This window comes from Crotalus tigris, unplaced genomic scaffold (assembly GCF_016545835.1).
Source record: "Crotalus tigris isolate CLP2741 ecotype Arizona unplaced genomic scaffold, ASM1654583v1 scf7180000018549.3470463, whole genome shotgun sequence".
Lineage (NCBI taxonomy): Eukaryota > Metazoa > Chordata > Lepidosauria > Squamata > Viperidae > Crotalus > Crotalus tigris.
The window spans coordinates 3,111,466-3,136,067 of record NW_024097072.1 but is presented as its reverse complement, the minus strand read 5'-3'; the positions used below and the strand labels follow the sequence as shown (position 1 = coordinate 3,136,067).

Genomic DNA, 24,602 nt, shown 5'->3' with positions numbered 1-24,602 from the left:
TAACAGCCAGAACAATCAACGGCTTGCCTTCAGAAGTTGTCAGCATTTGATCGCTGGAGGCTTTTAAGAAGAGAGGGGACGCACCACCTATCTGAAATGGTACAGGATCTCCTGCTTGAGCAGAGGGCTGGACTAGAAGACCTCCAAGGTCCCTTCCGACTCTGATATGCTAAGCCAGCTCTCTAAGCCGCCGGGGGTGGTGGTGGGGGTGATGATGGGGGGGGGGGAAGCGGTGTCACCGACTCCTCCCCGGGGGAGGTCCCGGGACGGGGAGGCCCGCCTCGCAGCCTCCATAGCCGGAGCTCCGGTCCGTCGGCGGGGATGCGGACAGCTGCGGGCGCCCGCGGCTTGCGGCTGCTGCTGCGGCTGCTGCTGCTTTGCCCGGCGCTGAGCTTCCCGGCCGAGCAGCCCGGTGAGTCCCCGCGCCGATTCCTGGAGCCGGACAAGCCCGCGGGGGCGACCCGTCTCCCGGCTGGCCGAGCCCGGCGCTGCCCCCTTCGGGCAGGTGGGAAGGGATAGCCTGGCCGAGCCGAGCCGGGAGGGGGCGGTGGGCTTCCCCGCAGGGCGCCCCGAGGGGCGGACGAAGCAAGACGCGGGAAGGGGGAGAGCCGAGGGGAGCCCCCGGGTGGCGCCCCGGCCCCGCCTGGGCGGAGGATGCTCTGCCCGGGGATGCCGAGCAGAGGTGGGGTGGGGGACGGGGGAAAGGCCGGCCGGCCGCGAACGCCTCGCCTCGGCCCGAAGAGCCCCCAACTGGGCTGGGAAGCTCGGCGGAGGCCGCCCCGCTCTCTTCCAGCCCGGCTTTTATTTGGAGGGGGGAGCTGGGGCTGGTACCCCCGCCTCGGAACCGCTTCCCCGGCTGCATTTTGGCCCGCGAGAAGGAGGGTTCGGAGGAGCCCCGTTTGGTCTGGCGCCGCGATTGAGCGGATCTGGGCGCGGAGGCTTGGCTTTCGGGCTGCACTCCCCCCCCCCAGGAGTGTGATTGAGAGGCGGGGTGGGGGGGGGGGTTGAGCAAGATTGCAGCTGCTCCATTTGCAGGGAATGGATTTACGGGGGCATCTATATATAAAACCGATCAATCCAATCTTTTGAGTAAGTGAAGGGCGTTGGAAAAGGTTTGTGTATCAAGAACACACACACACACACACACACACACACACACACACACACACACGCACCCGCCATGACTGAAAGGGAGAGTCAAAGTCTGCACCTTGTAATAATGTGCTGGCTGGAGAATTGTGGGGGTTGAAGTCCATCCATCTTCAAGCATTCACCGCTTCTGGGGGCAAGGAGTTCCACTGGTTAATTGTTCTAACTGTCAGGAAGTTTCTCCTTAGTTACAGGTTGCTTCTCTCCTTGGTTAGTTTCCATCTGTTGCTTCTTGTCCTGCCTTCAGGCACTTTGGGGAATAGCTTGACTCCCTCTTCTCTGGGGCAGCCCCTGAGATATTGGAACACTGCTATCCTGTCCCCCCTCATCGTTCTCTTCATTGAAGTAGACATACCCAATTCCAGCAACCATTCCTCTTTTTTTGTTTGTGTGTGTACACGGCGGCAGAGGCCTAAAGTGAAAAGGTTTTATAAAACCCAGCTGAAGGCCTAGGACTGGGGCGACAGCGTGCATCCCCACAGAAAGGGCTCTGAGTGCCGCCTCTGGCACCCCCGTGCCATAGGTTTGCCACCACTGCCCTAGAGGGTTAAACTGCATGCATGCTTAAATGGATTATAAACCACATTTGACACAAAGTATGGCTTAGTGTGTAGTACACACAAATATTTGTAGTACATGTTAATATTTGAGGGCTTCCTATAAAGACGAGGGGGGTCAACTTATTTTCCAAAGCAGCAAAAGGCAAGACAAAAAAACAATGGATGGAAACTATTCAAGGAGAGAAGCAACCAGTGAAACAATTTGCCTTCAGAAGTTGTGGGTGCTCCATCACTGGAGGTTTTTAAGAAGAGACTGGACAGCCACTTGTCTGAAATGATATAGTATAGGGTCTCCTGTCCGAGAAGACCACCAAGGTCCCTTCTCACACTATTATTATTGTTACAGTATTCATGGTTATGTTGTAAAATTGGACTATATTTCCATATTGAAGTGGTATGCTAAGTAAGAGGCATCTGGAGGATATTTCTGCACATTTTTGTGAAGAGGGATTGTGCTAAATTTCCACGATAATCTGTCCTCACACAAAAGGCACACTGTACTCTCTCAAGGAGACTTGATTTATGCTGCCTCTCAACAGAGATAACATGTCCATTTTTAGAGGTAATGAATCCCGAATTCCCAGATTTCTCGAAAAACAAAAAGTTGGCCGTTCAAAGTAGTTCTAACATCACGTTTTTAAAATTTTTTTCTTGAAGTAATATTTTCTTTTTTCTTGAAGATCTTTCCTATTTTGCAGCTCGTTTTCTACCAGTGTGAGGGCCACAATTAGCGAGCAATCAGTTTGTTTTTTATTTTGTGGCGTGTTGCAAAAAAAGTGAAACGGGGACAGCTGTATAGCCTTTACAAAACAAAACAAAACACTGTATTGATATATTACTAAAACTCTCCAATCTGTGCTATAATTGAGTGAAATAGTGCATCATAAATAATTTTTTGAACCAACGTATCTCAAATGGTCTAACTTACATAATGTGTCCAGAATCTGGCTCAGCTTGGAAACTTTCCCTTTCCCCTCAGCATGGCTGGCTCAGGAATTCTGGGAGTTGGAGTCCATGAGTCATAAAAAGAGCCAAGGTTGCTCGCCCCTGGACTAGAGGACCACCAAGATCTCGTTTAACCCTATTATTCTATCTTTTATTTATCTCGCAAGCTCTGATCTTCCAGCGATTTAAAAGCCAGAGCATTCGCTTTAAAAGCTAACATGTCTTCTTCTGTTACAGGTTTTCAGCCACTTTCGCATCTGTCTGCCTACGAAATTACGGTCCCCAAGAGGATAGAACGAGAACGGCGAGAAGCCCAGGCACAAAATATGGTATTTAAGCATGAGGGAACTACTATAACTAAATTAAGGAATTAATGGGAGCGTTGTGCATGGGGAAAAAAAAAACTGACTTTGGGTCCAGTTGTTCTGGGGTGCAATGCCCTATATTGTCGTTTTGAGGATAGAAGTTGAAACAGTTTATGCCCAGGATGTGAGGGGTCTTCCACATAAAAATGTATAAAATACTCCCCCCAAGAATATATATCAGAGACACAAAAGATATCAAATATTTATTAAATATTGCTGCTTGACTCCCACTGTTCTTTTGTTTGGGACTGGGTCACCAAGTATGATTGAAACACCCGCTAATATTGCTTTCTCCCTCCATGTTTTCAGGACGGGTTGTCGTTCAGTATTGTAATTGAAAGAAAATCGTATATAATTCATCTACAAAGGAACAAGTAAGTGATTCCTTTCTGGCTGAATGTCCATGGAGATTCTCAGTCATCCAGGTCATAGTTGCCTCAAAGCTGCTCCTTCTTCCTTAAAATTTTGCCCTATGGACGAACTGATACAGAAAGCTAGGAAGAAGGACAAATCTTGATTTACACTGAAAATCCCACATATGTCAACTCAGTTGAGTTCAGCTGAGTTACTCCATTGATTTTAGTTGGAATTGCTGCCTAGTACGCATTTACAGCTTTGTAGTAATAAGGATACGATCAGTGCTGCAGAGAAAAGCCCAATATTATCATTGTTGCTCTTTGTTAGAGCCCTTGATCATAATACTCTTTAAGTTTTATATATTGGTCACTGATTTTGAATACTGAGGAAGATTGGCATCATGTTTACATTCTGAGTGTTTTGGTACACTTCATGTATTTCCTAGTGGGTGAGATATGGGCAACCATATGTCACCTTGCAAGGCTATCTCTAAAGCAGGGGCCTTCAAACTTGGCAACTTTAAGACTTGTGGACTTCAACTCCCAGAATTCCTCAACCAGCATGCCTGGCTGAGGAATTCTGGGAGTTGAAGTCCATAAGTCATAAAAGGGCCAAGTTTGAAGACCCTTAGTCTATGTTATGTTCTATGATTGACAATACAAGAGCTATGCAGGGTCATCACCCCATCATCCCTCCAAACATGACAGTGTAACCTGATTGGATTTCCCTGTCCGTCACTTTGACTTATCCTCCAAAATCTTGCCAGAGTTCGTTGGTTTGATTGCTGAGATAGTGATGCTGACTTACCTTTGGCCATGAAAGCAGGTTTCTTAGGCAGATGCTTAGCTTCATGGCTTGTGCTGTCATAGCACAATCGTGTTTGGCTAGGTCGGGGGTAGGCAACCTTGGCTCTTTTATGACTCGTGGACTTCAACTCCCAGAATTCCTGAGCCAGCATGAGGGAAACTTTGGCCCCTTCATGACTGGTGGACTTCAACTCGCAGAATTCCTGAGCCAGCATGGCTCAGCTTGGAAACCTCTCCCTTTCCCCTCAGCAAGACTGGCTCAGGAATTCTGGGAGTTGAAGTCCACGAGTCATAAAAAAGCCAAGGTTGCCTACCCCTGGGCTAGGTTTTCTAAAGGTCTACCACCAACATTGTAGGTGGGTATTGGAAACTCAGGGACCGGTCCTGTGGAGAGAGATTTTTTTCCGTGGACTGGAGGGGCCGTGGTTTTGTGTGCTGCCTCCATCCCGCAGATAGGGCTTCACTTATTTGCATGCCGCGGACTGTTGTCAGAGCTGGGGACCCCTGATATAAGACATTAAAATAGAAATATTACTTTCAATATTTTTAAATATAAATATTTTAAAGGAATCTATTGATAGGCCATCCAAGTGCAGCTTTTCTCACCTCGTTCCTGAGCTTTGCTTCCTCCCCCCCCCCAATCCTTTTCCCATGGTGCTCTTTATGTAAAAAGTTAAAGATGGTCAAAAAAGCCAAAGGTTTAGTTGCTGAGGTTTGCTCACTTGCTATCCTTTAAATCAGGTTTCTTTTACTTTGATTTTTTTAAAAAGCATTTTCTGTTTGGCATTCATGTGTTTCTCCCCCCCCCCCCCAACTTTCATCCTTTTAGAGATCTGGTGTCCCAAGACTTCACAATTTACACCTACAATAAAAGTGGAGATCTGCAATCAGAAACTCCAGATCTTCAGGTATGTTTTATTTTTCTCTGAGGGTTGATAAGAAGAAGAAAAAAAACATTTTGAAGGACTTGCTCTGGCTGAGGAAGGAAGGTGGTCTGCAAGCCTTGGTGATGAGGTCAGAGGAAGGTTGGGGGGCTTCTTTGTAGCCCCCCCATTCGGTCTATGGGGAGAGGCGTTGAGTGTGTGCGCATATGTGTGCAAAGAGAGAGGTTTTTTTCCTTCTACTACTACTTCTCTTTCAGTTGGTGAAGAGAGACTTAAGAAATGCCTTAATAGAGAGTATAAAAGAAATACAGGGGGAAGATTTTGACACTCTTGCATTTATTTAAGGGTGCACTGGAATATCGCAGCGTCAAAACAGGTCACAAAATTGGACAAGTCTTAACAAGCGTCTTGCTTAGTCATTCAGAAATTCTGGTGCGAATTGTGGATCATAAGTTGACTTGCCTGTACAGCCAAAACCTTGGTAGGCCAGGACAAAGAAGAAGGGGGAAAAATGGGAGAAAACCTCCGTGTTGATTTAACGAATTCGAGTTTCAGATTAGTTCAATGAATTGAATCCAGGGATTATGATTTTTGGTTCCTTATTTGTAATAAATTCCCCTTCTGATCACCCTAGCAACAACACTGCCAATTCCTGGCGCTGTTCCAGGAACCTCACCCAAGACTTGTGTAGGAGCAAATTCCACAAGTATAATTCACCTGTTGGCAAATGATTAAATGGACGGAGTTAAATGTGTTGATGTCTCAGGAGCTAGCCGGCAACATGGTTTTTTGGTTTTTCTCTAACTTTTTGTCCTTCGGTGCTACACAGCAGGCTGTGGGACACCTGGTGGGTGGAGACTGTGACTCAATCATGTTCAGGCTTTTATTTATTTATTTTTAAATATATTTTATTGCTTTTTTTTACAGTAACAATCTTTAGTGCTTCGTGCACAGTGTGTTGTCTGGGTTCATATGTTTTAAACAATGATAATTAATTTTCACAATCACTATGTTGGTTGATAATATATTTCTTCATCCTCTCTTCTACTAGTAATATTCTCCTTTTGTCTACGTTAAACCAATATAATTCTTAATATTTTCAGTATGTACCAAGTTGAATATAAACCTTTTTTTAGCACTTACGCATATAATAATAACATCAACACATAACATGTTTTTTAATCAGATTGTGTTTCCATTGCATTTATAAAAGTCATCTTATTAAGTTAACATGTACTACAAATATTTGTGTGTACTACACGCTAAGCCGTACTTTGTGTCAAATATAGTTTATAATCCGTTTAAGCATGCATGCAGTTTAACCCTTTAGTCTAGGGATTACAATGCCTTGTGTAGTTCAGGAGCAGAAGCAACACAATGCTCTGAATAATCTTCGATCAGCTCCATTTGGAACTTGGAAAAAAGTGGGCAGAAATAAGTGAAATAAATCAGTAGACATAAGCCAACATCAATTCACAGATTAGTTTTCAAGATTCTTATTGAAGCCTACTTTCCCCTCAGGGCTCTTATCAGTCATACTAATTTTTCTCAAAATTCATTACCTTTAAATATCTAAACTTTTCATTTAAATGGACCCTCTCAAAGTTTTAACATTCCCTATATTTTAAAAGGATTATACTACTTATATATCTTATTCCTCTTACTATAGGGCCCCTTTGCAAGCTTTATCTATCTAAAAAAGAAAGAAAGAAAAAAGAATACATGTTTAGGCTTTTAACAGGGCCAGGCTGACCAGCTGGCTAGGAAAGTCATAATTTTCCTGCAAAAAACATCTCTGCAGTCTGCAAAGCACGTCTGGAGCTTAGCATGGATGTGAACCCAGCAAGTGATACCATTTCAGACAAATGGCTGTCCAATCTCTTTAAAAAAAAACCTTCAGAGATGGAGCACCCTCAATGTCTGGAGGCAAATCATTCCACTGATTAATTGTTCTCGGTATCAGGAAATGTCTCCTTAGTTCTAAAGTTGCTTCTCTCCTCGATTAGTTTCCATCCCTTGCTTCTTGCCCTGCCTTCAGGTGCTTTGGAGCACGGCTGGCTCAGGAATTCTGGGAGTTGAAGTCCCCAAGTCATGCAAGGGCCATAGTTCCCCCACCCCTGCCTTAACAGCTTCTGAATGTTCCTTCGGGGCCAATCGCCAAGGGCTCTTTATATCAGGGTTAAACTGCTAATGTGGCCTTCTGCTCAGATTTTTTTTTTTTAATTCTTCCTCCATTTAGAATCACTGCCACTACCAGGGATATGTGGAAGGAATCTCAGATTCTACAGTCGCCCTCAGCACCTGCTTCGGGCTCAGGTAACTTTTGACAAGCATCGCTCCAGAAGTCTTCCTTCTTCTTCCCTTTCCTCCTCTCTCCTCCTTTCCCCTCCCCTCCCCTTTTATCTCCTTTCCTTCTCTCCCCTCCCCTCCTCCCGTTTGCTCCTCTCCTCTCCTCTCCTCCTCCTATCTCCTCTCCTCCTCCTATCTCCTCTCCTCTCCTCCCCTATCTCCTCTCCTCTTCTCTCCTCCCCCTATCTTCTCTCCTCTCCTCTCCTCTCCCTCTCCTCTCCTGTTTCTGTCTTCTCTTCTCCTCTGCTCTCCTCCTCCTATCTTTTCTCCTCTCCTCCTCCTATCTCCTCTCCCCTCCCCTCCCCTTCCCTTCCCTCCCCTCCTCTCTCCTCAGGTATGAAAAAAACTCTTACTCGGATCCAGTGATAGCTCAGAGCGTGAGTTTAGTTCTCGTACCCTTATAACAAAAACCTGTTGGTGAAGATTTTATGTATGCCTGTGGGTGTGCGTACATAGGACGAAAAAGTGTTCCCTGGCTGTCCTGGTATAGTCCCAAATGCCTCTTATTTCTGTACATTTGAGTCCTAATTTCTGTGTTTTTTAACCACTAAGTATGATGTTCCGTAGCTTCTTTGAGAGTCATCCCTATCCTTTGGAGAATTAGGTTGATGTCTAAGATGCTGTCATTGCCAGGGGCCTGGTGCAGATCCAGGACACCGCCTACGGCATTGAGCCCATCAACTCAACTTCTCGCCACGTTGTTTACCGGATGGAAAATGTGAAGAAACTGCCCAGGAGCTGCGGCGTCTCTCATCTCGATGGAAAGTGGGAAACTGCAGATGCTCAGCCCCACTCAGACGTTTCTCTAATGGAGAGAGTAGGTGGCCTTCAGAAAGCTTTCGTTGTTTACAATGTGCTATTTGCAGCAATGGCTGCCGTTTTTTAAAAATTCCCCTTTGTTAAATTTAAGAGAAAAAGAAAAATACATTAGACCTTCTTGTATAAGAAGATAATACCTTGAAAGCAGCTTGCACAGTATGCACATTAGGCATGAAAGCCATCTGGGTGATTTTGGACTACAGCTGTCAAGCTCTCTAAGCTTGCTTGCTTTCTTGCAGACTTTTCACCAAGGACCCTACAGTTCTCCTCCCCCTCCTCCTCCTCCTCCTCCTCCTCCTCCTCCTCCTCCTCACAAACCCCACTCCCTTCTAGCACTGAAGATGTTACCTAGTTGGATCATGTAACATCTGCCAAGAAACCAACCAAGTTCAGAGAGCAACAAGGACCCTTCATTTCAACCCTGAGATACAGATATTCTCCTTTATTGGTATAGATGTCAAGTGCCGGTGAAATTAGGAGATTCATGTAGGTCAAATGAGTATAAAGATTTATTGCTTATGCTTAAGCTCTCTACAAGAATCTGACTCACTAACGGTCCAGGGTTTAAACATCATATTAGAAATTCTTATCTGACATAGCAGTGTTAAAGCAGTAAATAAGGTAGTATGACATCGCTCTGTTTTGAAGTTAAGCATCAGGACAGAAATGTTAGTTTATTATGAACCCCTGTGGTTTCTTTCTTTCTTTCTTCTTTTTGGTAGAGGAAAAGAAGCGTTCTTCAACAGACGAGATACGTGGAGCTTTTCATCGTTGTAGACAAAGAAAGGGTATGATACTTTCTATCCGTCCATCCATCCATCCATCCATCCATCCATCCATCCATCTATCCATCCTTATATCTACATCTATATATATCTATATCTCTCTATCTGTCTATATCTGTCAGTCTGTCTGTCTCCCTGCCTGCCTGTCTCTCTTCCTACCTACCTATTTACATCTATCTATCTATCTATCTATCTATCTATCTATCTATCTATCTATCTATCATCTATCCATCCATCCATCCATATATCTACATCTACATCTATATCTATATATATCTACCTGTCTATATCTACTTATCTGTCTGTCTGTCTGTCTTCCTACCTACCTACTTACATCTATCTATCTATCTATCTATCTATCTATCTATCTATCTATCTATCTATCTATCTCCATCCATCCATCCATCTATCCATCCATCAATCCAGTTTTTATACGGTTTTCATCGTCATAAATTAGGTTGCATTGAGCCTCTGGGTCCCCAAGGCAGTTGCTGGCTAACCTAAAAGCATTTGGTTTGCAATACTGCTAAAGTATTAATGCATTTGAGAGATCCCTGGGCTGACATGATGATGTGCCTCATCCTCTTCCCCCCCTCCCTCCCCCCTTTTTTCCCCTCACAGTATTATTTGCTAGGCCAGAACAAAACTGCAGTCAGAGAAGAGATGGTGCAGCTGGCAAACCTCCTGGATAATGTAAGTGGAAGAATTTTCTGGCAAATGCACAGAATGTCAAATCTGTTGAATGCTGTTCCCAAGACAAATGCATTTTGTACTGAAAATAATGCTGATGATAAGAGAGGCAATCCTTAACTTATGATCATCATAACTGGGACTGGAGCATCTGTTGTTGAGAATTGCAGTTACTAAGTGAGTTACAATTGATTTTTTTGCTGTCGTCGTTCAGTGAATCCTATGTTTGCTTAGTGACTCCAGCTTCCTCCATTTGCTTGTTGGAAGCCCCCTGCGAAGGTTGCAGATGGTGATCATGGACCCCCGAATTCTGCAACCATCATAATTACATTCACAAGTGCCCAAATTTTGATCATATGACTGTGGGGATGCTGCAGTGGCCAGAAGTGTGAGAATTGATTGCACGTCCCTTTTTTTCAGACGGTCGTAACTTTGAACAGTTGCTAAAAGAATGGTTGTAAGTCAAGGATTACCTGTAAAATAATAGACCAACATAAGTGAAGCCCATAAACTCTGATGCTTTGATTTTCACTTTGATAACGTGCCTCCCATCCCACAGTGCTGCTTGGTTTCAGGACAAAGCAAAAATATTCTTTTTTTTCCAATAGGGAAATTAAATTGATTGTCTCCCTGGCTTTTCTCTGTGCTGCAATGTTTATTTTCTGCAGTTCTTCTGCAGCGTTCATTTTTAATGTGTCCCGCTCTAATAGTGTCTAGTTTAATGAAGAGAAGGATGAAGGGGGACATGATAGCAGTGTTCCAATATCTCAGGGGCTGCCCCAAAAAAGAGGGAGTCAAGCTATTCTCCAAAGCGCCTGAAGGCAGGACGAGAAGCAACGGATGGAAATTAATCAAGGAGAGAAGCAACCTAGAACTAAGGAGAAATTTCCTGACAGAACAATTAACCAGTGGAACAACCTGCCTCCAGAAGTGGTGAATGCTCCAACACTGGAAGTTTTTAAGAAGAGACTGGACAGCCATTAAACTAGACATACCCAATTCCAGCAACCGTTCCTTATATGTTTTATCCTCCAGTCTCTTAATCATCTTTGTTGCTCTTCTCTGCATTCACATTTCATTCCCTCCCTCCACTTGCATCCTTTCTCTAATGATTCTAGTCCACCATTTCTTTGATATTAGTGTAACTCTTGTCCCGCAACAAGTTGTCCTGTGGCGGGTGGATTGTCATAGACCAGTGGTGGCGAACCTATGGCATGGGTGCCAGAGGCGGCACTCAGAGCCCTCTCTGTGGGCACATGGGCCGTCGCCCCAGTCCTAGGCCTTCAGCTGAGTTTTATAAAACCTTTTCGCTTTAGGCCTCTGCCTCCGTGTGCAAAAAAAAAAAAAGGTTCAATCAGTGAATTTCAACTTCTCGTGGGGAAAAAAAGATCTTGCAAAGTTGGAATTGATTGATTGAACTTTTTAGTCCCACCCAGTCTGCTGTTACCACCGCAGCCACGCCCACCCAATGGGCCATGCCCACCCAATGGGCCACGCCCACCCAATGGGCCACGCCCACCCGGCACCCGACGATGCATAAGTGGGTTTTGAGTTGCAGTTTGGGCACTTGGTCTCTAAAAGGTTCGCCATCACTGTCATAGACCCACCTCCATTAGGTCCTCCGTTCCACCCTGATCTGTGCTACTTGCAGATGTACCTTATGCTGAACATCCGCATTGTGTTGGTTGGCCTGGAGATCTGGACCTCTGAGAATAAGATCTCGATCGAAGGAAGTGCCGGAGATGTCCTTGCCAAATTCGTGCAGTGGAGAGAGCAGAACCTGGTTCCCCGGCGGCGGCATGACAGCGCCCAGCTTGTTCTGTAAGATCCGGGCACCCCCCTCTTCTGGGGAAGGAGACCACACCCTCTGTCTGCATAAAAGCCCCACAGGTAGTCCACGGCTTACCACCACAGTTGGGACCAGAATTTCCATTGTTGTGAGCCGTGGCCAATTTTAGGGCCATTTTTTTAGGTTTTTTGGGACAGGGTTGTTAAATAAATTACTGCAGTGAATTCAGTTGTTAAGCGAAACTGGCTTCCCCTCGTCGTCCTAAATAGTTGCCAGTGGCCAGGGGTCCACTTTTTGCTTCTGTGTCCCCGGAGAGGCTGCCACCGTTGTAAGTGGGAGGACCGGTTGTAAGTCCCTTTTTTGTTCCCAGTGCTGTTATAACTTGGAACGGTCCCGAACCAAATGGTTTAAGTTGAGGACTACCTGTACCGTAGGCCGATTCCCTTTGCAACATCCTGTCGCCCTCTCTCACCCAGACCTTGACAACGTTTAAGACGGGTGGGCTTCAATTCCCACCCCTCTTAATTCCCCAGCCAGCCATGCTTAAGGTCTTAAAGTTGCCAAGGTCGGACGTCCCTGCTTCAATCCCTTTCTTCTTCTTCTCTCTGTGTCCATTCAGTGTGAATGGAGTGGGGACATTTCCCCCCATTTTGGAGATAGACTTTGTGGCTTTGAAGACTTTCAATCTAAAAATGCTGAGATTCACTTGGGAAGAAAATCTCTTGGCTGGCACCGAGAATGTTTTCGCCGTCCTTCCCCCCCCCCCCCACTAACATCTTAGGTGGCAAACCAAATTCTCATTCTTCCTTTGGTTTGCGTCCATTGTTGCTCATGAACTTGGCCACAACATGGCATGAACCACGATGATGATAGGAACTGTCACTGTGAAACAGCCAACTGTATTGTGAACTCTGGAGCATCATAAGTAACTCCCGATTACATTTTCCAAAGCCCTTCTGACACCTAGCGGAAGATCAAGCAGATTCCTGGGAATTGAAGTCCACGGGTCAAACAGGTTCCGTATGAACCTAGCAGACAATTTTGTCTCCCAAAAGGTAGGGGAGGGAAGTAGAGCAGGGGTCCTCAACCTTGGCAACTTTAAGACTTGTGGACTTCAACTGCCAGGATGTGATCTGCTTTTTGGCTGGTAAGAAAATAACTAACAATGATGTAATAACTACCATTTGCCAGCAGTACTGCATGTGGTTACGAACAGATGGTAGTTTACCGTCAGACAAAATTAATTCTTACTGCTTAATCATCATTAACGAACATGGATTGTTTCCCTCTCCATTACAGGAGGAAGGATTTTGGTGGCACAGCTGGGATGGCTTATGTGGGGACTGTGTGCTCCAAAAGTCACGCTGGAGGCATTAATGTGGTAAGCTGCCATTAACTGCACCTCATTTAAGTAAAAAAAAAAAAAAAAATTACATCTTTTACGACGGTGACAGAAAGCGCAGTAGAGGTTGTCTTCGGCTTACGACCACAATTGAGTCCAAAATTTATGTTGCTAAGTGAGATACTTGTTAAGTGAGTTTCTCCCCATTTTACGACCTTTCTTGCCACAGTTGTTAAGTGAATCACTCAACTCAAAGCCTTCCCTTTTTCTAGACTGGCTGCCCATGGTGCAGCAGCTAGGAACAGCTTGAACCCCAGGCCGTCTTGCCTAGTACTGTTGGCATAAGAGTCTCCCGACAAAGAAATCCATGCCATCTTCTTTGTGATATTTTGTAGTTTGGACCCAACAGCGTGCAGGCATTTGCATCCATTGTCGCTCATGAACTTGGCCACAATCTGGGCATGAACCACGACGACGATAGGAACTGTCGCTGTGAAACAGGCAACTGTATTATGAACTCTGGAGCGTCGTAAGTAACTCCCGATTCCATTTTCCAAAGGCCTTTTGACACCTAGCGGAAGATCAGACAGATTCCTGGGAATTGAAGTCCACGGGTCAAACAGATTCCGTATGAACCTAGCAGACAATTTTGTCTCCCAAAAGATAGAGGAAGGAAGTAGAGCAGGGGTCCTCAATCTTGGCAACTTTAAGACTTGCGGACTTCAACTCCCAGGATGTGATCTGCTTTTTGGTGAGGAAGAAAATAACTAACAATGATGTAATAACTGCTCTTTGCCAGCGGTACTGTGTGTGGTTATAAATGGATGGTGGTTTACCTTCAGACAAAATCCAGAACGCCATTCTGTTTACCGACATGCTTAATTGAAAAGCTTTTCAAATGTTCCCCCTCTTCATAGCGGTGCCAGGAATTTCAGCACCTGCAGTGAGGAAGACTTTGAAAAGCTAACCCTGAACAAGGGCGGAAGCTGCCTTCTCAACTTCCCCAGGCCTGGTGAAACCTACAGCATCCCGTACTGTGGCAACAAGCTTGTGGATGCAGGAGAAGAATGTGACTGTGGGTCAGTGGAGGTAAATCATAAAGACATCTTGGCTGCCAGGGCCAGTTTGAGCTTCCAACCCAATTGGAAAAGTGAATGAAATTTCAAGAAGGTCTGAGGAAGAGTGGAAACTGCCCATGTGATAATTGATATGTGCTTTCAAACCCAGTTTGCCGTGAAGAAATGTCTAATGGTTGAGTTATGAGGAATACAGTGACCACGTTCCCAAACAGTGTCGTGTGAGGCCAGGATAAAAGTGAAAAGTCATTGGCACATGGACACTCATGCCTAAGAATGCCCAGATCTACTTGTCTGCACGTAGAAGACAGACTTTCATCTTTTGGTTAGGCCAGGGGTAGGCAACCGTGGCTCTTTTATGACTCGTGGACTTCAACTCCCAGAATTCCTGAGCCAGCCATGCTGAGGGGAAAGGGAGAAGTTTCCAAGCTGAGCCATGCTAGCTCAGGAATTCTGGGAGTTGAAGTCCATAAATCATGAGGGGGCCATAGTTCCCCTATGCTGGCTCAGGAATTCTGGGAGTTGAAGTCCACGAATCATAAAAGAGCCAAGGTTGCCTACCCCTGGGTTACCTTCTGTATGTGTTGGTCTTTTTCAGGAGTGTAAATCTGATCCCTGTTGTGAGGCAGGAACTTGCAGGCTGCGCTCAGGGTCCAGCTGCGGCTACGGAGATTGCTGTAAAGATTGTCAGGTAAGAACTTCCAAACCCCTGAAAGACACAGCAGGTGGGGCAGAGGTGAACGAGTGCTTTGCGGTGGGACAAGCATATCGTCAGAGCAAGGCTGTCCTTTTGCTTAAAAATAAGGCCTCTTGAGTTCAAAGTGGCTCCAGGCCGCTTTTTGCTAAACAGGAATATCCTAGGCCAAGGTAAGTCCAAAAACTTTTCACAGTGGCCCAAAATCAAGCACGGATCCCTAAATAACGGCCTTGCTTAGCCATGGAAATTCCAGTCCCAGTTGTGGTCCTACCTGCAAAGAACTACCTGCAAAGAACCACACGTTGGTTTAAGCATGTTTTTCAAGAAGATTTAAACCAAGATTGTTTGCTGCATTTTCCCCTTTGAAAAAGCAAATTTGATTTCCTAGCAACTCTGTAGTTTTGAGATAATGCCAGTAGGGGGTAGACCAGTGGTGGCGAACCTATGGCACGGATGCCAGAGGCGGCACTCAGAGCCCTCTCTGTGGGCACGTGCACCGTCGCCCCAGTCCTAGGCCTTCAGCTGGGTTTTATAAACCCTTTTCGCTTTAGGCCTCTGCCACCATGTGCAGAAAAAAAAAAGGTTCAATCAATTTCAACTTCTCGCGGGAAAAAAAAATCTTGCAAAGTTGGAATTGATTGATTTAACTTTTTAGTCCCACCCAGTCTGCCGTTACCACCGCAGCCATGCCCACCCAATGGGTCACACCCACCCAATGGGCCATGCCCACCCGGCACCTGACGATGCATAAGTGGATTTTGGGTTGCAGTTTGGGCACTCGGTGTCTAAAAGGTTCGACATCACTGGGGTAGACTCTAGCAATTTATGACTGACCTTGGGGGGGGACCCTAAACAGAGCCAGAATGCTTGAATGGGAGACAATCAGTGGAGGCAGTCCTTGATTTACGACTACACTTGAACCCAAAATTTCCATTGCTAAGCAACACAGTTCTTATATCCCATTTTGCCCCCCATTATATGACCTTCCTTCCCCCGTTGTTAAGTGAATCACTGCAGTTGTTCAGTTAATGCAGTGTTTCCCAAACTTGACAATTTTAAGGCATGAGGACTTCAACTCCCAGAATTCCACAGCAAGCAACGCTGGCTGTGGAATTCTGGGAGTTGAAGTCCACAAGCCTTAAAATTGTTAAGTTTGGGAAACACTGAGTTAGTGGCACGGTTGTTAAGTGGACCTGGCCTCCCCTTTAACTCTGTTTGTCAGAAGGTTGCAAAAGCAGATCACGTCACTCCGGAACACTGCGACCGTCATCAACATGTCTTCTCTCTCCAGTATCTTTCCAAGGGCACTGTGTGCCGTGAGAGCGCCAGCGAGTGCGACCTTCCAGAGTACTGCAATGGGTCTTCAGCCTTCTGCCCTCAGGATGTCACGATCCAGAACGGACACCCTTGCCACCAAGACAAGGCCTACTGCTACGATGGAGTTTGCCAGGATTACGAGTTGCAGTGCCAGGATATCTTTGGGCCACGTAAGGAAAATGATGGTTTGAGTCAAAACGGCCAGAACATTTTGGCATTCGGTTTGCTCCTGTTTGGGGCATTGGAGGGTAAAGGGGGAGTGGCAAGGTGAGCTTTGGATTGCTCACCTTGCTTCCAAAATGTATCTTTTACAGAAGCCAAGGTTGCCCCGAAAATTTGTTTCTCGGATGTGAACTCCAAAGGGGATCGGTTTGGAAACTGTGGATATCAGAACCGTGAATACAGGAAATGTTCAAGCTGGTAAGAAGGCAGGTTGGGGAACGTTTATCGAGACCCGATGGAGCTGTTTCCTAGAAGGGAAAGTCCAGGGTAGTGGTTGTGGCAAGGTGGAAGGGTCTATGACAATTCGCCATGGCCAACTTGCCATGGCCAGCTCACCATGGCCAACCTGTCAAGGCCAACTTGCATGGCCAACTCGCCATGGCCAACTTGTCAAGGCCAACTCGCCATGGCCAACTTGTCAAGGCCAACTTGCCATGGCCAACTCCCCATGGCCAACTTGCACAGCCAACTTGCTATGGCCAGCTCACCATGGCCAACTCACCATAGCCAACTTGCCGTGGTGAATTGGCTGTGGCAAGGTGTCCCATTCTGAGGTGGGATGAAGGAACAAGGTGCTCTGCCCCAGTCCAAGCTCTTGCAGGATCTAATCTGGGTCGGTTACCGGGACCAGAGATTTTGTCTTCAGACTCATGCAGCAGCCCAACTTCAGAGAACGTCTCTCTGTAGCAGAGTGTATGCTTTGGACTATTCTATTTGTGGTATTTATACAATGCCTGTTGTGTGCGGCTCTTTATATGTAGATTGGGGTGTTGATGGCCGTGGTTTCCTTCTGCTGCCAAGCCCTCACCTCCTACGTACTTGATATGCTGGGTGTAAATCAGCATTCCTGTTGATTGACAAGGGGCCGTTCACCAGGCTTCAATCACTTCCCTGGCTGCTTTTGTGCCTGCTCGTTCAACAATCCTATCACACAGAGAATAGCTCAAAGCACACACTCTGCTGGAGAGACATTCCCGGAGGATGGGCTTCAGTTATGAGTCTGTAACCTGGGAAGACTAAACCTCGGGTCCCGGTGAGCAAGCCAGATTACATCCTGCAACTTTATCCTGGGACACGTATATTTGCCTTCAATCCTCAATAGTTCCCTATGTGTTAGGCGGTCCTTGGATTCCCACCAGCCCATCTCCTTACGTTAGGTCTTGCTTTTGAGTCTGTCTGCCTGGGAGCATCAGTATTGTTTTTACTTGACTGCGATTAGAAAGCCAAGCTCTGAGCAAAACAGAAGGGATGGGGGTGCCGGCCATTTCACTGAGATCAGTTGCCTTGCCAGGAATGCCTTGTGCGGAAAACTGCAGTGTGAGAATGTGGAAACTTTGCCGGTCTTTCGGATCAAGCCTGCCATTATCCGAACTCCCATCAAAGACACGACCTGTTGGGGTGTGGACTTCCAGCTAGGATCAGATGTGCCGGATCCCGGGATGGTGAACGAAGGCACCAAGTGTGCACCTGGAAAGGTATGTTAAGCTGGCCTGGGCCAGTGCAAAGCCTCCAGGGTGAGTTGGTTTCTTGTCCACTAGAGAAGGGGTGGGGAATGTGGCCGGCTCAGGAATTCTGGGAGTTGAAGTTCACAGATCATAAAAGGGCCATAGTTCCCCACCCCTGCTCTAGAGCGTTACTGAGCAGCATGCTGGCTGGGGAATTCTGGGAATTGAAGTCCAGACCTTTTAGGACTTGCCAAGGTTCAAAAACTAGGCTAGGTGTGTCCACACCTTTGGTTTGCCCGAGCTACATTGAGCGAAGACCAATTGTCTTGGGCCACATATGATATATATATAATATACAGGTAGTCCTTGACTTACCACCATAATCCACCACAATCCAGTTCCGCTAAGCTAGGCTGTCGTTAAGTGAGTTTTATCTCATTTTATGACCGTTTTTGACACCTGTTCAGCAAATCACTGCTGTTAAGGAATATTTAAGTGAATCCGGCTTCCCCCATTCGTTTCGTCAGAAGCCAGCGGGGAAGGTCACAAATGGCGATCATATGACCCCGGGACAGTGCAACTGTTGCAGGTACATGCCAGTTGCCAAGTGTTTGAATCCCGACCATGTGACCCTGGGGATAATGCAACGGTTGTAAGTCTGAAAACTGGTCCTAAGTGACTTTTTTTTTAGTGCTATTGTAACTTTGATCACTAAACGAATGCTCGTCAATCGAACACTACCTGTAGTAACTATTGCTAAAAAATCACATCATAATGTTAAATGTTTATGATCTTGTGGGCCGCATTACTAGCTGTCTATGGCCACATGCAACTTGCGGTTAGCAGGTTGGACATACCTGCTCTGGACCGATGGAAAGTCCTTCAAAAGAGGTCTTCCAGAATGGGGAGGGGGGCCCTGCAAAGTCCCTCTTGGAACCATTCCAGCAGCAGCCTCTTTCCAAGTTCACACAGCTCTTTTGGGAGCTGTCTTTGGCTCTCTCAGAATGCATGGACTCCTTTGCTTTGCTTTACATTTACCTGAAAATTTCGGTAGCTGGAGAAGACTCCTGCGAGTCCCTTGGACTGCAAGGCGTTCAAACCGGTCAGTCTTAAAAGAGATCAACCCCAACTGCTCTTTAGAAGGCCAGATCTTGAAGTTGAAACTCGAGTACTTTGTCTACCTAATGAGAAGGAAGGACTCACTGGAGAAGAGCCTGGTTCTGGGAAAGATGGAGGGCAAGAGAAGAAGGGGATGACAGAGAATGAGGTGGCTGGATGGAGTCCCTGAAGCAGGAGGCGTGAGCTTCAATGGACTCCAGAAGATGGTAGAGGACAGGAAGGCCTGGAGGAACGTTGCCCATAGGGTCGCGATGGGTCGGACACGACTTCGCAACTAACAACAATAACAACAACATCTCAATACATTTGAACAGGGCCAGGATGGGGAGGGGATGTCTCAGATAACCAGCATTTAATAGCTTGCATGCAAATGAACCATTCAGATGTTGCTCTGTTTCAGGTCTGCAAACACTACCAGTGTGTTAATGCATCTGTCTTAGATTATGACTGTGATACAAAGAATAAATGCAACGGGCACGGGGTAAGTTCCAAATGAAAAGCAGCTTGATTCTATAGACCTTCGTGTTGGTTCCTGGGTTTGGTTTCTGGATCTAACTGAGTTCACCTAAATATTATTCTTCCCACCCTCAAACAGGTATGCAACAGCAATAAAAACTGCCATTGTAATTCAGAGTGGGCACCTCCCTACTGTGATTCCCCCGGATATGGGGGCAGTATAGACAGTGGACCTACTTACAATGGTAAGTCTTCAAAGTGGGAAACCTATCCTTCAGAAAAATGAAGGAGGCTGACACAGAAGCTTGCTTCTTTCTTTCTTTCTTTCTTTCTTTCTTTCTTTCTTTCTTTCTTTCTTTCTTTCTTTCTTTCTTTCTTCCTTCCTTCCTTCCTTCCTTCCTTCCTTCCTTCCTCCCTCCCTCCCTCCCTCCCTCCCTCCCTCTCTCTCTCTATCTCTCTCTTTCTTTCTTTCTTTCCAGACAGGGATGTTGCAACACGAAACTGGATACTGGCGTTTGCATTTATAGTTCTTCCCATCGTGATAGCGGTACTCATTCTTTATCGTACAAGAAGTAAAATAACTTCTTCCTGGTTGCCATTCACGGACACCTGTTGCAGGTAAGTTTCCCCCCCCCCTCTATTTTGCTCTGAAAATATCTCTCCAGAAAAGCCAAGCTTTTGGTTTTGAAAAAGAACAAAATATATCTTTTGTATATAAGGTGCTTTCGCAGATCGGATATCCATAGGCAGCAGGCTGTTCGAACTGAATGTCCACGCAACTTTCCATATTCTTCCAGAAGTGCATCATCGTCAGTGGTAAGACCAGCGTTATTTCCACTATTTACCAATCTGGATGGTTTTTAAGGAAAAACAAGAGGAGGAACTCCAATTAGAAGGAATAGGAGCTATAAAAAGCTAGCACTCCTATTCCTTCTGACAGACAGACAGACTGATAGATAACCTTCATTGTCATGTTTTACTGTGGGCACAGTGGCTCACATTAAAAATGAAATTTAGTTGCTTGCTCTCAAAGTGTATGCATACATAACACACATTTAAAACTGGAGTTCCTCCTGCCGTTTTCCCTTAAAAACTCAGTGCAGGTGAGCAGGAAAAGAGCTGGACAACACATTTCCATGGTTCCTCATGTCTACAATGCTAATCCAACTTATCACACAAAGGACAGGCCAAGAGGCATTGCACAATTGTCAACCGATTAATCGACTATCTCTTGTAAAGCCTAATTTGACTCCTCCTCTATTTCCTTCTCCCACACAGGTGGTGTCGTCCATGGACCAGCAGCGTGTCCCACCAAGGTCAGTATGGAGAGGATGGAGAAGAAGGCAAGCTGAGGGTTCCAACACTACCTCCAACTTGGTGTTGGGAAGGTTTTCGTAGAAGGGCTCAATCGGAGGTCTCCTGCTGGAGCAGGAGGTTGGACTAGATGACCTCCAAGGTCCTTTCTGATTGTCTCATTCTATGTTCTAAGTTGTAGGTGTTCAGTGTCCAGCATGTCCCCACAAACCATTGGCCATGCACATTGCTGCAGCCAACCACTTTTGGAGGCTGCTAATTCCCAGCTTTGCTAATGACCAGGAATGACGAATTCTTGACCCACAGGCTGATGCTTGACCCTGTCTTCCCTTTACAGGCCTCCACCCCCAGTGATGAAAACGTCAAAAGCATCGGATCAGATTTTTCCCTCTCGACCAGCACCTTTGCCCCCGATATAAGAAATGCCTCATTTGCCTTTTGCAAGCCTGCATCCCACCTTCTGAGGGCTGAGCTGCCTCCACCTTCCATCCAGCGATTCTTGACACTGTCTTTTCTTCCTTGGCACTGGATTAAGAGGAAAGAAAAAAACAGTGGTGAATACAAAATGCAAAACTAAGGAATGTAAACTCTTATCAGAATACCTCTCCGGGAACTTAAATCGCTGAGTTCTGTCAAAATTGCCCGTGTGTCCACGGCATTTGGGCTGCACTGCTGGACGATATCAGCTTGAACTGGAACGATGTTTTGGGATGCAAGGGCATCTGCCTTCTTTTTATGATTAGATTTAATCGTACGATACTTGACACAAGCAATTCCCCCCACCCACTTGCTAGACCCTGAGGGATTTTTTTTTTTCAGAAAATGAAATAAGTCGAGGCAAGAGGGGCCTAACTGTTTTTAAGGACCAGTAAGCTGATCAAGAAGGCCAGTCCCATTTCACTAAAACCTTTACGGTACGGAAAAGCGTGATTATCAAAAAAAAAAAAAATGTAGTTCTGTGTGATTGGGAGAAAAATCAGAAGTGGACAGCACTGGTTGCGGGGTGCTGTTCTTTCACCAGGACATCCTGTGCCTTGGGGGATATTGTGGCTATTCTTGAATTTTAAAAATTCTAAAAATAATGCAAGCAACGGATATGTATAAAAGTGTGTGTGGCACTTTAAATCAGAGGTCCCCAATCTTTTGGGCATCAGGGACCTGTTCCGTGGAGAGGGGTTTTTCCATAGACTGGAGAGTGCATGGATTTGTGTGTTGCCTGCATCTCGCGGATGGGGCTTTACTTGTTTCTGTGGCCCGGTTGCTGGCATGCCGCAGCTTGGTACTAGTCCACGGACCGGGGGTTGGTGACCCCTGCTTTAAATGATAGACAGCCTAAAATATGACACAAAGTTTGAGGGTTGCGTGTCATATGTTTGAGGGTGCAGCTGTTTCTCAAAATTCAGAGCTAAGAGGGCAAGTTATTTCTGTGGCTGGGAGGATATATTTTGACAGCTCCACTTTTCCTACAAAGTTACACCTGTCTTCACCTGTAGTTGCAGTAAGGTAGATTCAAGCTTCAGTCGAAGGTCTAACCCAGGAACAGAAGCAACATTAAATTGCTGTGCGTGGATTGGAATTGCTTATTTGGAAATCCACGAAGCTATTCATATCCAAGAAAATGTGAAGAATGCTGGCTATGCAATTTTATTCTTCTCCACCGAGAAGCCAGACCCACTAAAGTCATTGGGACTTTTGATTTAGTGGGTATATTATTGCAAGCTTATACATGCAGGGCTGCCAGCTCAAGGGCTCTGACTGTTCATCGTTCACCCTGACGTTGTTTTGTATTGAAAAGAGATAGAAGAATTAGTAGGAAGACAGGAGGAGATTATAAATGGAAGATGAGCCATCTTCCTACTCAGGTGTGTGTATATGTACAGGATGTGGTCAAAAAGTCCAAAGTGCTGGCCCTGATATTGTGATCAAAGGTCTTCTCCTTTGAGTGCACCTGCAATAAATTGGGCGGATCTTCAGTCACATTACAGGTAGTCCTCCTTTAGCGACCATGCTTGGGATCAGCAACTCAGTCATTAAATGAAGTAGTTGCCAGTTGAAACCGCAACTATGTTATGGTCTTCATTCAGCTTTCCTTTGCTCTACATCAGGGGGTCTTCAAACTTGGCCCTTTGATGACTTGTGGACTTCACCTCCCAGAATTCCTCAGCCAGGCACGTGTGCCTGGCTGAGGAATTCTGGGAGTTGAAGTCCACAAGTCATCAAAGGGCCAGGTTTGAAGACCCCTGCTCTACAGACCTGCAAGGATCATCAGTGGTTGTACTTTTTCATCCTCTTTGTAAGTGTGCATGATTGCTAAATGAGACGGTCGCTAAATGAGGACCGCCTATATTATGACGAGCAACTTGAGTTTTTTTTTTTTTACCATGCCTTGCGGACACCCCTGCTTCTGCCAGAATTGAGGCAGGGCAATTGCACAACAAACCTCTGGGTTCCTCCTTCTTCCTCAAAGCTAATACATTGTTAGCATGTACATAATTTTTAACACTGTGTGTAACTGTGAACACATATTAAACAGCTAATTCTCTCTCTGCTGGCTGATCTTACAAGTGTGTTTAATAAATTTTTTTAGGGAAGTTTAATCAGTTTCAGCTAACAAGAACTAACCCAGGACATTTGACTTAATAACCATGATTGGTTCCTTGAAATGATGGTACAGGAATTGCGCCTTGGTGCCCCCCCAAAATTGGTGGAAACTTAACCAAAGGTGGCATTTCAACTGTACACTTTTCCCCAAAGGCTTCTACAATTTTGGCCACTACTGTAGTTCACAGTGGACTGCGGATTCTTGCAAATCAGTGTATTAAAGACTGAAATAATGATGAATAATTATGTTGGCTTATTCCTAAGTGGCATTAGCTGTTCAATATTCAGATAGTCCTCGACAACCACAATTTGGGGCCAGAATGTCCATTGCTGAACAAGGCTGTTTTGAAGTGAATTGTGCCAGTTTTACAACCTTTATTGCTATTGGTAAGCAATCACTGCAGTTGTGAAGCAAATCATATGATAAGCGAATCTGGCTTCCCCCCCCCCATAGACTTTGCTTGTCAGAAGCTGGCTAGAAAGGTCCCAAATGACAATCACACCCAGGGATGCTGCAACTGTTATAAAGACGTGCTGTGGCCAAGCACCTGAATTTTGATTACATGATCGTGGGGATGCACCATCAGTTGTGAATGCAAAGATTATTATTTTTTTCTTTTTTTGACACGTTACTTTTTACATAAGTTCCTGCGGTCACTAAATGAATGGTTGTGAGGAGTATCTGGACTCTTGTTTGGTAAATGTACACATCATTCTTGCCAAAAGAGAGTTTTTAACAGCGTTTGTATATATTTATTTGTGTTAATAAAATGTTTGAATGATTTAGTCTCAAAAGTATGACCAAATATTCACTCCTGTGTATCGCAAAGTTAAGAGTCCTGCAGCTGAATGAGCAGTGAATGGAATAGCTGCTGCTCAGGTTTTCTTCTCCGCCCTAGTCCCCAAATAGGCTATGATTCAACCATGGTTTATTGAATAACCATAATTGGCTGTGTGGTGCTAGCTAGGGCAATATTCTGTGTTTTGGAAGAGGCAGTAAATGGACTCAAAACAGGCAGATCCAGATTTGAACCTCCACCCCACCCCGCAAGGTTACATAAACTCACTGGGTGAACCTGGGTTGGTTCCACACTCCCAACCTAGCTTATCTCACGGGCTGGTTGTTGGGAATAGCTGGAGGAGGGAGTACTGGTTAAGTCCCCTTGAATTTTCCTGAATGAAAGGCAGAAAGAAGCCCATATAGGTAGTCCTCAATTTACGACCACAATTGTTAAGTGAATCACTGCACTTGTTAAATTAGCAACACAGTTGTTAACTGAACCTGGCTTCCCCATTGACTTTGCTTGTCAGAACGTGGCAAAAGGCGATCACACAATCCTGGGACACTGCAACCGTCATAAATATGAGCCAGTTGCCAAGCATCTGAATTTTGATCATGTGGTTGTTAAGTGTGAAAAATAGCCGTAAGTCACTTTGACCAGTGCTGTTGTAACTTTGAACGGTCACTAAGTGAACTGTTGTAAATAGAGGACAGCCTGTACTTTGCTTGTGGCA

General features: G+C 45.6%; 1 protein-coding gene across 1 annotated transcript; it reads left to right on the top strand.

Moving 5' to 3' along the window:
* The first annotated feature begins 273 nt into the window (after window positions 1-273).
* On the top strand, window positions 274-23,882 carry LOC120312939 (disintegrin and metalloproteinase domain-containing protein 9-like). Its single transcript, XM_039354306.1, has 22 exons — window positions 274-412; window positions 2,892-2,983; window positions 3,329-3,393; window positions 5,012-5,090; window positions 7,306-7,382; window positions 8,049-8,232; window positions 8,957-9,022; window positions 9,641-9,712; window positions 11,361-11,530; window positions 12,798-12,879; window positions 13,236-13,369; window positions 13,758-13,929; window positions 14,515-14,607; window positions 15,905-16,100; window positions 16,245-16,350; window positions 17,444-17,627; window positions 19,117-19,197; window positions 19,312-19,417; window positions 19,652-19,790; window positions 19,892-19,988; window positions 20,451-20,488; window positions 20,824-23,882. The coding sequence occupies exons 1-22, from the start codon at window positions 322-324 to the stop codon at window positions 20,903-20,905; spliced, it is 2,406 nt and encodes an 801-aa protein (XP_039210240.1). The 5' UTR covers window positions 274-321; the 3' UTR covers window positions 20,906-23,882.
* Window positions 23,883-24,602: the final 720 nt, after the last annotated feature.